At 44.0% G+C, this 11573-nt stretch overlaps 1 protein-coding gene across 3 annotated transcripts; it reads right to left on the bottom strand.

Moving 5' to 3' along the window:
* Positions 1-407: 407 nt before the first annotated feature.
* Positions 408-10911, bottom strand: MSMB (microseminoprotein beta). 3 transcript variants are annotated; one of them, XM_061405702.1, is made up of 5 exons: positions 10803-10911; positions 6772-6868; positions 5733-5780; positions 5247-5352; positions 408-668 (listed from the first exon to the last, which is right to left on the bottom strand). In XM_061405702.1, the coding sequence occupies exons 1-5, from the start codon at positions 10803-10805 to the stop codon at positions 539-541; spliced, it is 384 nt and encodes a 127-aa protein (XP_061261686.1). In that variant the 5' UTR covers positions 10806-10911; the 3' UTR covers positions 408-538. The 3 variants fall into 3 exon arrangements, with proteins under 3 accessions (XP_061261686.1, XP_061261685.1, XP_061261687.1); XM_061405701.1 differs by having other exon boundaries at positions 5733-5852; XM_061405703.1 differs by lacking the exon at positions 5733-5780 and having other exon boundaries at positions 10803-10910.
* Positions 10912-11573: the final 662 nt, after the last annotated feature.

The raw sequence follows: 11573 nt of genomic DNA on the forward strand, positions 1-11573 counted from the left end.
GGCAAGTCAGGACTCCTGGCTTTTTCACACCCACTGGGCTGCATGTGGCCTTGGAGGCACTTCTCCCAGGTTAACCTCAGGCAAACACGGACACGTATGAAGGACTCAGCAGATGCTCTCTGAAGAACAGGAAGGAACAATGAGCATGGAAACCTCAGAGAAAAGAGGATTTCATCCACCAGACAGTGGGGCACTGGGACAGCAGGGCACAGATTACCAAAAGCAAGAAAAGCAGCAGCGCTCCTCTGAGTGAGGGACACACAATGATCTGTTGCAGTGGAGGGAAAATATTATAACTTTTATCAGCATTTATTTTTGTTTCCTCCTTTATCTGTTTGCATGCTTCATAATGTGTGTTATATCAATGCATACATAATTTATCAATTAAAAGTACACACATACTAAAGTGCTTGCTTAAAACATTTTTTACTAATAGGTAGGGTTATACAATCAGACTGTTAGAGGCCATAGGAGAATGAAGCCTGACCTGGGAGAAGCTGGGCCCCCAGGTGGGGAGCTCTGGGCCCATGAAAGCACGTTATAAGACCCACGCCGTGACCGTGCAGTTCTTCAGTGGGTCCTTCTTCTCCAGCACTGTGTAGGTGCAGGTCTCCTTGTTGAAGACCGCCTGGCACTTGTCTCTGTCATAACCCATAGGTATAGCTGCACTGGCATTGACAGAAGAACAACACGTGTTAGAAGGAACAGGATGCCCAGCCTCCCTGGGGGCTAACTGAGCTGGAAGCGTCTGGAGTGCCCCTCACCTACATAAGGGAATCTTAACATGTCACTCTCAGAAATCTGCACCCCAATACACAGGGCCTGAACTATGAGCACAGACCACCCCTGACGTCATGGCTAAATTCCATCCTGCACATACTGGACAGCAGCGAGTTCCAACAGGCCCAGAGGTCTGGACTCCCCTGAGGCCAGGCAGCCTGCTCCAGCCTGACTCTTCTTGTCCTTGCTGCTCAGGAAGCAGTCAGCAGTGCTGCTGCCTGAATGTGGGGAGGGTTAGGGTTAGTCGTCCCAGCGCTGGCAAGGGGGCCTGTTATGTCAGAAGCTATCTCAGCCAACGCGAACAATGGATCACTTCAGTCAGGGACCGTGGAGCCCACGGAGAAGCTGATGAAAACTGGAAAAGACCTCCCTGGGGAGAATCCACCCACACATTCAAGGGTGCAAACAATTTTAGGGCTCATTGCCCTCTTGAAATCCACCTGTAAACTCCAGATTTAAATTGCCCATCTTCAAAGTGCATACAAAATAGCCATCTACATGGCCTTTGTGACAACGCTTCCTTCCACAAAGTGACCTTTGACTTATTTTAACAAAAGAGGACATTTCAATCCTATGCCCAAAGGGTAATATGGAAACCAAAGGGAACACTGGAAGAAGCTTTTCCCAAGGGTGGATGACCCAGGCAGTGGGGAGTCCAGAGCAGCCTGGGCCTGGGCCACCAACCTCAAGCTCAATTGCTTCTGGGCAGCTTCAAATCCAGACAATGTCCCTTAAAGAGTGTAGTGAGTGAAGAAATTCCCCTAGAGAAAATCTTATCAAAACATGTATCACCAAAAAAAAAAAAAAACATTCACAAGAGAAACTTCGTAGGCGGTGATATGATTGTAGGAGAAAGGGGCTGAAGACTCTGAGCAGAAGAGAAAATGTGCCAGTCTCCTCCATGTGAAGCTCTGTGCTGAGTGAGACAGGCAAGGGGTCAGGAAGCAGGGAAGGGGCTCTGTGGGCTCTGACCTGAAACCAGTTTCTATCCCAGGATCGAGGGACATAACTGGTCTAGAGAAGACATTAAATGTGTTTTAAGTTAATGAGTTTAAATGAATCTCTGTGTGTGTTAGTCACTCAGTAGTGTTCAGCTCTTTGTGACCCGTGGACTGTTGCCCGAGGCTCCTCTGTCCATGGGATTCTCCTGGCAAGAATCCTGGAGTGGTTTGCCGTTCCTTTCTCCCGGGGGTCTTCCCGACCCAGGGATCCAACCCATTTCTCTTATGTTTCCTGCATGGCAGGAGGGTTCTTTACTGACTGAGCCATGAGAGTAGCCTGAATTTATATGAAGAATCTCATTTAATTAATTAATTTTGGGGGCCTTACTTCTTGTCTTGCAGGATCTTTGTTCGCCAACCAGAAATTGAACCCAGGCCCATAGCAGCAAAAATGCCAAGTCCTAAACATTGAACCACCAGGGAACTCCCTCATTTAATTCTCATATTCACTTGATTATCCCTATTTTATGGTGAGGAAACTGAGTCTCAGAGAGGTTAAGAAACTTATACAGAGTCACACAGCTGCTATACAAGGGAATGGAGATTCAGACTCAGTTACTCCGGCCCCAGCATCAAGGCTCTTTTCACTTCACTGTTTTCCACACTAGGTCCATGAGACCCCTAGAAAAGGATCACATTGACATGGCTGTGATGAGGCATCCCAGAGTGGGGTGGGGAGGGTCAAATCTAGTGGACGAGGATGCTTTGGCCACCGTGGAGGGGTACTGTGATGTCAGAGAGGAAAGGCTCACTGGGCTTAATCTTGCTGATGCTATCACACTCCCGAGTCACATTGACACTTGATAAAAAGACAAAAATCAGGTTTCAGGAGCACAGAATCAAGGTTCAGTTGTAATATGTGACTCACTCAAGGCAGTACGTGCAAACCTGCTTCGGGTAGCCAGACATACAGTCTCTGGATCCGATAATCCTTTTGCTCCACTTAGCACTTGGCACGGGGCATGCTCAACAAATGGATTCAGAACTTCCCAGGTACTTAAACTTCAGTAGCACTCGGGTGTTTGGAGTTAAGTCGAGTGTTTGTGCTTCTACTCCTTGGTGATAGGTATCACAAGACTCTCTGAGGCACCTATTAAAATCCAAATTGCATGGCCTCCAGTAGATCCTGACTTAGTAGGTTTCAGACGTGGACCCCAGGAATCTGTATTTCATTAAGCTTCTCAGATGAGTCTGTGATCGGGCAAGTCTGGGGAGCACTTCTTCACACTAACGCTTCTGTCATCAAAGCCACTCTTGGCCTTGCGAAACACTGTAGGGCCAAGACTGATGTCAAGACAACAGATGGATGGGGATGGGGATGGGGAGGAAAGGAGGTGGGACGGCTGATTTGGATGCAACTGCTGAGGAAAGAGGAGAATTAGGACCAGTTTGCAGGTACTCTCTGCTTTATTGGCCTGAGTACTAGGACTTTGGCATCCAGAAGAAAACATCTGCACAAGCTTTCGAGTGACTTGAGTTAAACTTGAGCAGTGAAGCAACTTCGGGTTTAGAGTACAAGGATCACTACAGAGCATCCTTTGCTCCTCACATCCACATCCTCTGCCTGTGTTCAGAGCCATTCCTGTTCCTGCAAATTGCCACAGGCCAGGCAAGGCTGCAGGAAAGCCAGATCCCTTCTAGAACAGCTTCAGACTATTGGGTACCCTTTCCTGTTTTTAGCAACCCATATGGATATAGATATTTAATAATAAAAGTTATTATCAAAATTCAAAAATGACCTAAACGAAATAAGTCTGAGGTAGAAGGAACCCATTAACAGATACATGGATAAACAAAATGTGATTATATATGTGTGTATATACATATATAATATTATCTATAGATATCTATGTATCCATACAGATTTTCTATAGATATCTATATATCTATATATAATATAGACATAATTCAATACATTTAAATTTATAGATAATATGTATTATTATATATTTAAATTTAATATATTGATCTGTCTAATATATATGTGATATAATATATTGAATGCAATTTTTTCCTTTTTAAAGCTGAAACATGTTTACTGTATATATGCAGTTCTGAGACATGCTACAACATGAATGATTCTTGAGGACATTACACTGCCATAAGCCAGTGTGGGTGTTCAGGATGAGCCACCCCACTATGTGCCACTTTTTCATGAAGCTTATTTTGAGCTGAAAGCAATAGTCACATTGCAGCCTCAAAAGAAACTACTGTCGCCTCCCCCAACTCCCTAGGAAGCATTTAAATTGAGGGTTCTTCCCACAGAAGAGTTATTACCAGAGACAATTGTATTTAAGTGACCCCGGTTATATGTCAGGGTAAACATCTGAGGGACTGAACTGATGGGAACATCTAGTTATGAAACGGATACTCTTACTCTTTTCGTCCTGTGAATGACGCTCTGTCCGTGCAAAGCCCCAGCTCCTATCTCTTTCCTTAGCACAGGACGGCATATGTACCTCGTTCTACCTGCCCTTGTGCTTCTGTCTCTAAACCTCTCATGTTTGTGGGATTCCCATACATATGAAAATAAATTTGATTTTTTCCTGTTAATCAGTCTCATGTAAATTTAGTTCTTAGCCAGAAGAACCTAGGTGGGAGGAGTTTTCTTCCTTCCCAATACCAGTCGTAAAAGAACAAATACTGGACGCCTCCACCTGCTGCTGCTGCTGAGTCGCTTCAGTCGTGTCCGACTCTGTGCGACCCCATGGACTGCAGCCCACCAGGCTCCCCCGTCCCTGGGATTCTCCAGGCAAGAACACTGGAGTGGGTTGCCATTTCCTTCTCCAATGCGTGAAAGTGAAAAGTGAAACTGAAGTCGCTCAGTCGTGCCCGACTCTTTGCGACCCCATGGACTGCAGCCCACCAGGCTCCTCCGTCCATGGGATTCTCCAGACAAGAGCACTGGAGTGGGGACACCTCCACCTAGGGTTGTCAAATTCATAGATACAGCGTAGAACGGTGGTTGCCAGGAACTAGGGAGAGTAGGAGGTGGGGAGTTGTTGTTCAATAGGTCTGGGATTTTAGTTTGGGAAGAAGAAAGATTTCTGGAGATGGATGGTGGAGATGGTTGCACAAAATCGCAAATATACTTAATGCCACTAAAAGTTACTTTGTAAAATGGTTAAAATGGTAAATTTTATGTTATGTATATTTTACCACGATTTAAAAAAAGAAAAGAAAGAAATAGGATTGAAAACTAAACTTCCTTCAAGATGGGATTCGGGGATTTGGGGCTTTTTGTTTGTTTTTTAAATTTTTTGGCGTGGCTGCTCAGCATGTGGGATCTTAGTCCCCCAACCAGGAATCAAGTCTGAGCCCCTTGCATTGGAAGCAACAAGTCTCAACCACTGGACCACCAGGGAAGCCCCAGGATGGGGTTTTGAAAGAGGGAGCAGCTGTTCCTCAGACAGCACCCCAACAGTGGCCGCCTGCCCCTCTCAGCCCAGCTAGCTTGAGACTTACGTGTTGCAACATTCAATTCCATCATTGGAACAATGACAGCTTTCACAGTTCTCAGTCTTCCAGTCTGATTTCAGCTCGTGTGTGACTCCACTGAGATCCTTGCATCCTAAAATAATGCATGTGGCATCATCAGCAGAGTCCTAAGGTCACACAACCAGGAGAAGGACACTGGGGCTAGATGGTACCGTCTGTACTTCACCCTACTCATAGAGAGACTCTTGGTGATTTTACAAGCATCTCAGAAAAGTACTCATATATTCATTCATGGCTAAATTCAGCACTTTCTAACTCATACTACTTATCATATTTTCCTTACAACAAGATTAAGTCTATCCAGAGTTCATTTCAGAACAGACATTTCAAGACAATGTGAGCTCCTCCCTCTTTAATTAGATGGCTACTATGAGCCAAAATTCCCTGATAGCTCAGCAGGGAAGAACACACCTGCCAAACCTGAGGTAGAGAAAAAAGAAGAAAAGAGCCCACCTGCCAATGCAGGAGACCTGGCTTCAATCCCTGGGTCAGGAAGATCCCCTGGAGAAGGAAATGGCAGCCCACTCCAATACGCTCGCCTGGGAAATCCCATGGACAGAGGACCCTGGCGGGCTGCAGTCCATGGGGTCACAAAAGAGCTGGACTTGACTCAGCAACCAAGCAACAACAAATTATGAGCCTACGAGTACTTAGGGCGACTTTTTCCTGCTATATTATCTCTGGATAAATGCCTCTTTTCTCCTCTTTTATTTGGTTTTCAACCCTAAAAGCACATATGAAACATCTTGGACACTTTACAAAAAAAAAACAAAAAAACAAAAAACCTGTGCCTGGGTACCAACGCAGAACAAAGAAATCAGAATCTCTGGGCATGAGGCCCAGGCTGCCGTATTTTTGGACATCTCCTTTAGTTGGTTCAAATGTTCAATCATGAATGAGAACCACTGCTGTAGATACGCGGTGGTCCGTGGATCTCGGGTATGCTTGAGGGACCAGCAACATTAGGACCACCTGAGGTCATGAGACGTGAAGACTCTCACTCGACTCCAGGCCCACAGAATCAGAATCTGTACTTTAGTAAGAGTCCCAGAGAGTTTGCACACACATTTAGCGTTTGAGAAGTGCTGGAATAATCAAGGACTCTCAACCCTAACTGCATGTAAGAGTCAATCAAGAAGCTTCTAAATTGTAGATCCTATCCTTGAGATTCTGATTTACCTGGTTTTGAATGGGCCTGAACATTCGGAGAAAGCAGTGGCACCCCACTCCAGTACTCTTGCCTGGAAAATCCCGTGGACGGAGGAGCCTGGTAGGCTGAGTAAGCTTCAAAAATTCTCCAGGCAATTCTCATACAGCTAGGATTGAGAACCACTTTCTCATATAAATGGAATGTTGAAATACCTCATTTTACTCCATTTATACATCTGCCCTAACCCTCTATCTCATGCAGATTTAAGGTTATTCATCTGCCAATAGTTTATATTTACTGAGATGCAATCAAATAACAAAACATTGAAAAGTCAAGACTTACCATTAGATGCGGAGCTCTCATTAGGTATGAAATAGCACTGGGCATTGCATAAAGTCACAAAGGTGGCTAAAACCACAAAGCTGAACAGAAGAGCATTCTGTAAAGTAAAGAAGGGCCAGGGAAGAAAAATGAATGAATTCAGTTGGTAATTATTGACTGAGTGTCCTGTAGGGAGGGCCCTACTGGGCTCTGACAGGTGGTTTGAAGGTAGAGCTTCTATCTTCAGATAATCTAACAAAGAAACAAGATCTATAAAGTTACTAAAATTAACTGGGGAAGAAGCAAAATGTGAGTGAAAAGTCATAGAGCAATAATGTTAGTGTGCTATATTACTACAGAGGAGTTCAGGAAACCCTTGTGGATAGGAGATTTTTAGCTGCTTTGCAGGGCATGTATAATTTAAACGACAGAAATAAGGGATTGAAGAGAGTTTCAAGAAGATAATAGAACAATGACAAAGATAATAAAACACGACAAAGATATGAAGACAAATAAACCACAATTGGAGACTTGCCGGAGCTAATTGGGATAGTTAGAGTTCTTAGACCACAAGGTTAAGAACTTCATTTTCCAGATGATAAAGGCATTGCTGATGGCTGATGAACATATCAGCTCATCTAGGCTGATATTTGATCTGTAGAACAAAGGAAGGCATCAGGTTGCTCTTGTCATCATTTTGAGGTGAGCAAACTAAACAAACTTTAAGGTGGGAATTTCCAGAAACCTTTTAAAAAGGAAGATGGGATGAGGGTACTTATTCTGTAAGTGTCTAAAATTAATTATGAGCTGATGCTACTTGAAGTAGTGTGTTGCTGATATAGAGACAAATAAATGGAACAAAATAAAAAAACCCAGAAAAAATATACTTATTTATGAGTAAATATAAATATGTATTATTAAAATAAATTTAGTCTTTGAAATCTGTAGAGAATGATTATTCAATAAGTGGTATTAGAACAAATGGTGAACTATTTGAGGAAGAAAAAAGTTCATTTTCTACTTTAGTTCTCACAATAAAATACTTTCTAAAAGGATTCAAAGGTTACATGTTTACAATAAGACCATAAACTAATCACAGAAATACAGGCAAATATTCTAAGCAGAAAAGGAAAAGAAAATAAATAGGTTTAAATATGTAAAAGTTGTAACTCATAAAATTAAAAAAACAGTTACCAAATTTGGAGAACATCAATATATGAAGAGTTTCTATATATCCATGGAAAAAAGGGAAACATAGCTGAAAAATGATAGAGAAGACAAGGTGACGTTTCACACAGACAGGCACAGATGCTGATAGAAATGATGAATAAACACATGAGAAATTCCACTGACATATAACACGAGAAATGCGACCGTAGAGACAGTAGAGTCATAATGGGATGACAAAAATAATGAGTCAATTTCTAACACCAGAGGGAAATAGAGACATAGATGGGAAGTAAAATGCACGAGGGCGGTTTGTATTAGAACAATTTTTAAGGGGTGTATACGCATTCAAAGTCTTCAGACTATTTACAGCCTTTGCCTTCATCACTTCTAGTCTTTTCACTTCTAAGACTTGGTCCTAAAGAGAGCAGCACAGAGGCTATCAGCTGCTCCTCCGGGATGTTCACTGCTGTGGGAAAACAGAAATCACCGATGCTCAAGAACAGGACTGGTTTACAAGATGGAGATTCAGAAAAGACACCAGTCAACTGAGGAAGTAAGAGAAAATGAAGTGACGTGAGTAAATGATCACTGTATATCGTTAAGTGAAATACAGTTTACAAAGCAGTTTGCTTGGTGTGATTCCTACAGTGTAAAAAGATACCGAGAGAGACTGACGGTTTGTGGCACATTTTAGCAAGTCATTTTTGAGCTGAGGGATTATGACTACTTCTTCTTTGGACTCTTATTTGCTAAATTGTCCACAATGAAATGCCTTGATTTTATAAGCAAAGAAATAAATGAATTCCCACAACAAACCCTCTGTACGTTTAGCTCACACCAGGACTTGAGGCTGCACCTGCTCTCCCTGTTTCCTTCTTTTGAATAATCTTCAGCTTAAGATCACTGTGGAAACCTGAATGTTTTCTCAAAAAAAAAAAAAAAGCCAGACTCATTAGCAAAATTTCTGCTCTCTTCACCCAAAAAGGGGGCTACTGGAAGGGGGGAAATGACCACAGAAATCTTGACGGTCTTGTTTCACCAACTCTCAGAACACAGGTGTCGATGGACAGGAGCCAGGGCTGTGGACCAGGGTGAGTGAGGAGAGCAGGATTCCCATGACTCCTGCGGCTCTGAGCAGAGGCCTGTGATTCAGGGACTGGAAGATGGAATCCGAACATGGTGACACGGGGAGAACCAATTGTTCAGTTAACCAACTGACACCGTCTCAAAAATAGCTTGCCACTGGCATGCATTTTCTCTCTCTCTCTCTCTCTCTTCCTCTCCCTCTCTCTCCCTTCGTGAAAAGAGAGGTTCCCCTACTTGGGTGGCCATCACCTGGGTTACTAATAAGGAACCCCCAGTCTCAAGCTCACTGAAGGGTAGGGTCTGGGCTTTTGAATATTTACCAAACGCCCCAGGTGAGAAGCACAAGAGAAATGATCAAAACCAATGCTGCTTCAGTGTGCATATGAATCCCTGGGAGATCTTACTAAATAAAAAGCAGATTCTGATTCAGTGGAATTTAAAGAGTCCTCATTCTAGCAAGCTCCCTGACAATGCCAATACAGCTGGTCCAAGGACCACTTCTAAGCAGAGAAACAGTAAACTCCCTTCCTGCTCCCATACTCTAGTCTCCATAGCCGCTCCCTCCTTTCTCCGCTTCCTCTCTTGTCCTCAGTGAACACGGCCCCTGGCACCTGCAGGCACAGGAGACGGGGCAGCGATAAAGTTGGCATCTGTTATAGTTTCTAGATGGTGGGGCTTGGTGCCCAGCCTTGAGATGAAGCAGGCTGGTGGTGCTCCTAGAAATTGTGTCCTTTGAGCTAAGTCGCTGCGCCTTGAAGAGCCTTGTCCTGTACGAGCAAGAGTCAGGTGACTTCAGAGGGAGTCTTAGGCTGGGCAGGGGCCCTGCCAGGGCTGTAGTGTAGGGTTAAGTTCACTCTGAAGCTGGAGGAGGGGGGGTCTGAGTGGAATTGGGAGGATCCCACCATTTTTATACTATTTCCAGCTCTGTCTCAAGACCGTTTCTGAAGGACGGACGATCCTCTCCAGCCTCACTTTCTACTCCTGCCGGGGCGGGGGGCACTTCCTTCTACTTCCCTTGCACCCTAAGAGCAGCCCACTCCTTTCCCTTTTACTCATTCTACAAAAGGATACTTCGAAAAAGAAGAATTAGTTTAATTCAAGTTTAAATTAAAGACAGAGAAGGGTCTGGATGAGTCTTTACAGATTTTGATGTGCATTTCCTTCTTAATACAACATGAAACAATGAAAAGGGCCTAGGGTGTTGTCCCCAAATTTCGCAGAGCATAAAAATCACCTGGGCAGCTTAAAAACCCTGGAACTCCGGCAGGCCTCGCTGCAGACCAATTAAACCAGAATATCTGGGATGAGAGTCAGGTATCAGTAGTTTTCACTGACCCCCAGGTGATTCCACTGCACAGGCAGGTTTAGGGACCACTGGCCTAGAGAGAGGGCTCAGCTGCCTCACAGGCTCCTGATGAGATCCCTGAGGCAGCTTCTGGCCTTCCCCAGGTTCGGTTTCCTGTAAAATGACACAGTGCTGTAGCTCTGAAGTTATATTTAATTTCACAAATCACTCAGTCAAAGCCAAGGAATTAAAGAATTAGAGACATATATGAAACCCAATTTAATCCCAAAATTGCTGGAAGAAATAACAGAGAACAGAAATAATGCTAAATTCACAAAGATGTTCCCAAGCTCCCAGATGCTCATCCTCCTACACACTGCATTTCAAGTATAGAAGATTCATGACCAGGTCACATTTACCCTGAATAGCACCCAGTAGAAACATCCATCACAGTTTATGAAAATAAAGGCTATACATATCTTTCTTTTCTGTATGAAACCCAGTTACCCACCATTGTGATGAGCAGGAGTCCTTGCAGGCATGTGCGTCCCGGGAAAGTCACACTGGACTTATATCGGAGACGGAGACCGCATGTTTGGCATCATTAGAAAAGATGACACGCCAAGGTCACATTCAGTGTTTACAGAGGCTTGACTATCAACAGGAAAGTATGGTTTCAGATGATTTATGAGCTGTTCATAGATCAGGTCTCCACCCCAATCATGTGTTTGCACTTGCTGTTCCCACCCCAATATGCACTTGCCTCTGCTGTGAAAGAGCAGAGGAAGAGAACTCTCCTTTCCTGAGCCTTCCCTTGTGCTGAGTGGGTGGCTGGGCACAGGGCATGTGTCTTTTTTGATTTCACACACAAAGAAATGAAGATTTACAAAGTCAGGTGTAGAAGATGGGCTTCAAGAAGGAACATAAGAACAGTTTAGTGGTCAGCCCAGCAGGCTTCCTGAGGGTGTATTGTGAGACAACAGAAATGTCCCAAGCCATTCTCCACAGCTTGAGAATACAGCACCCTTGCAGCCAGGGTTCCCTGGACAACCCAGACTTTCTAAAACCCCTCTTCAATCTGAAGCCGTCACTCCTGACTACATCAGGCAAGCTTTCCTTCTCTGTGTTCAACCATGATCTTCTGAAAAGCCCTGCATGCCCAGGATGGCCTTTGGGGAGCGGCATCAAACAGAACCTTCTGGTATATTTGAGGAACTTAGCATTTTACTAGTTTGCTCAGGCTGCCATAACAAAATACTTTAGACTGGGTGGCTTAAACAAC

The sequence above is a fragment of the Bos javanicus genome, chromosome 28 (assembly GCF_032452875.1).
Source record: "Bos javanicus breed banteng chromosome 28, ARS-OSU_banteng_1.0, whole genome shotgun sequence".
Lineage (NCBI taxonomy): Eukaryota > Metazoa > Chordata > Mammalia > Artiodactyla > Bovidae > Bos > Bos javanicus.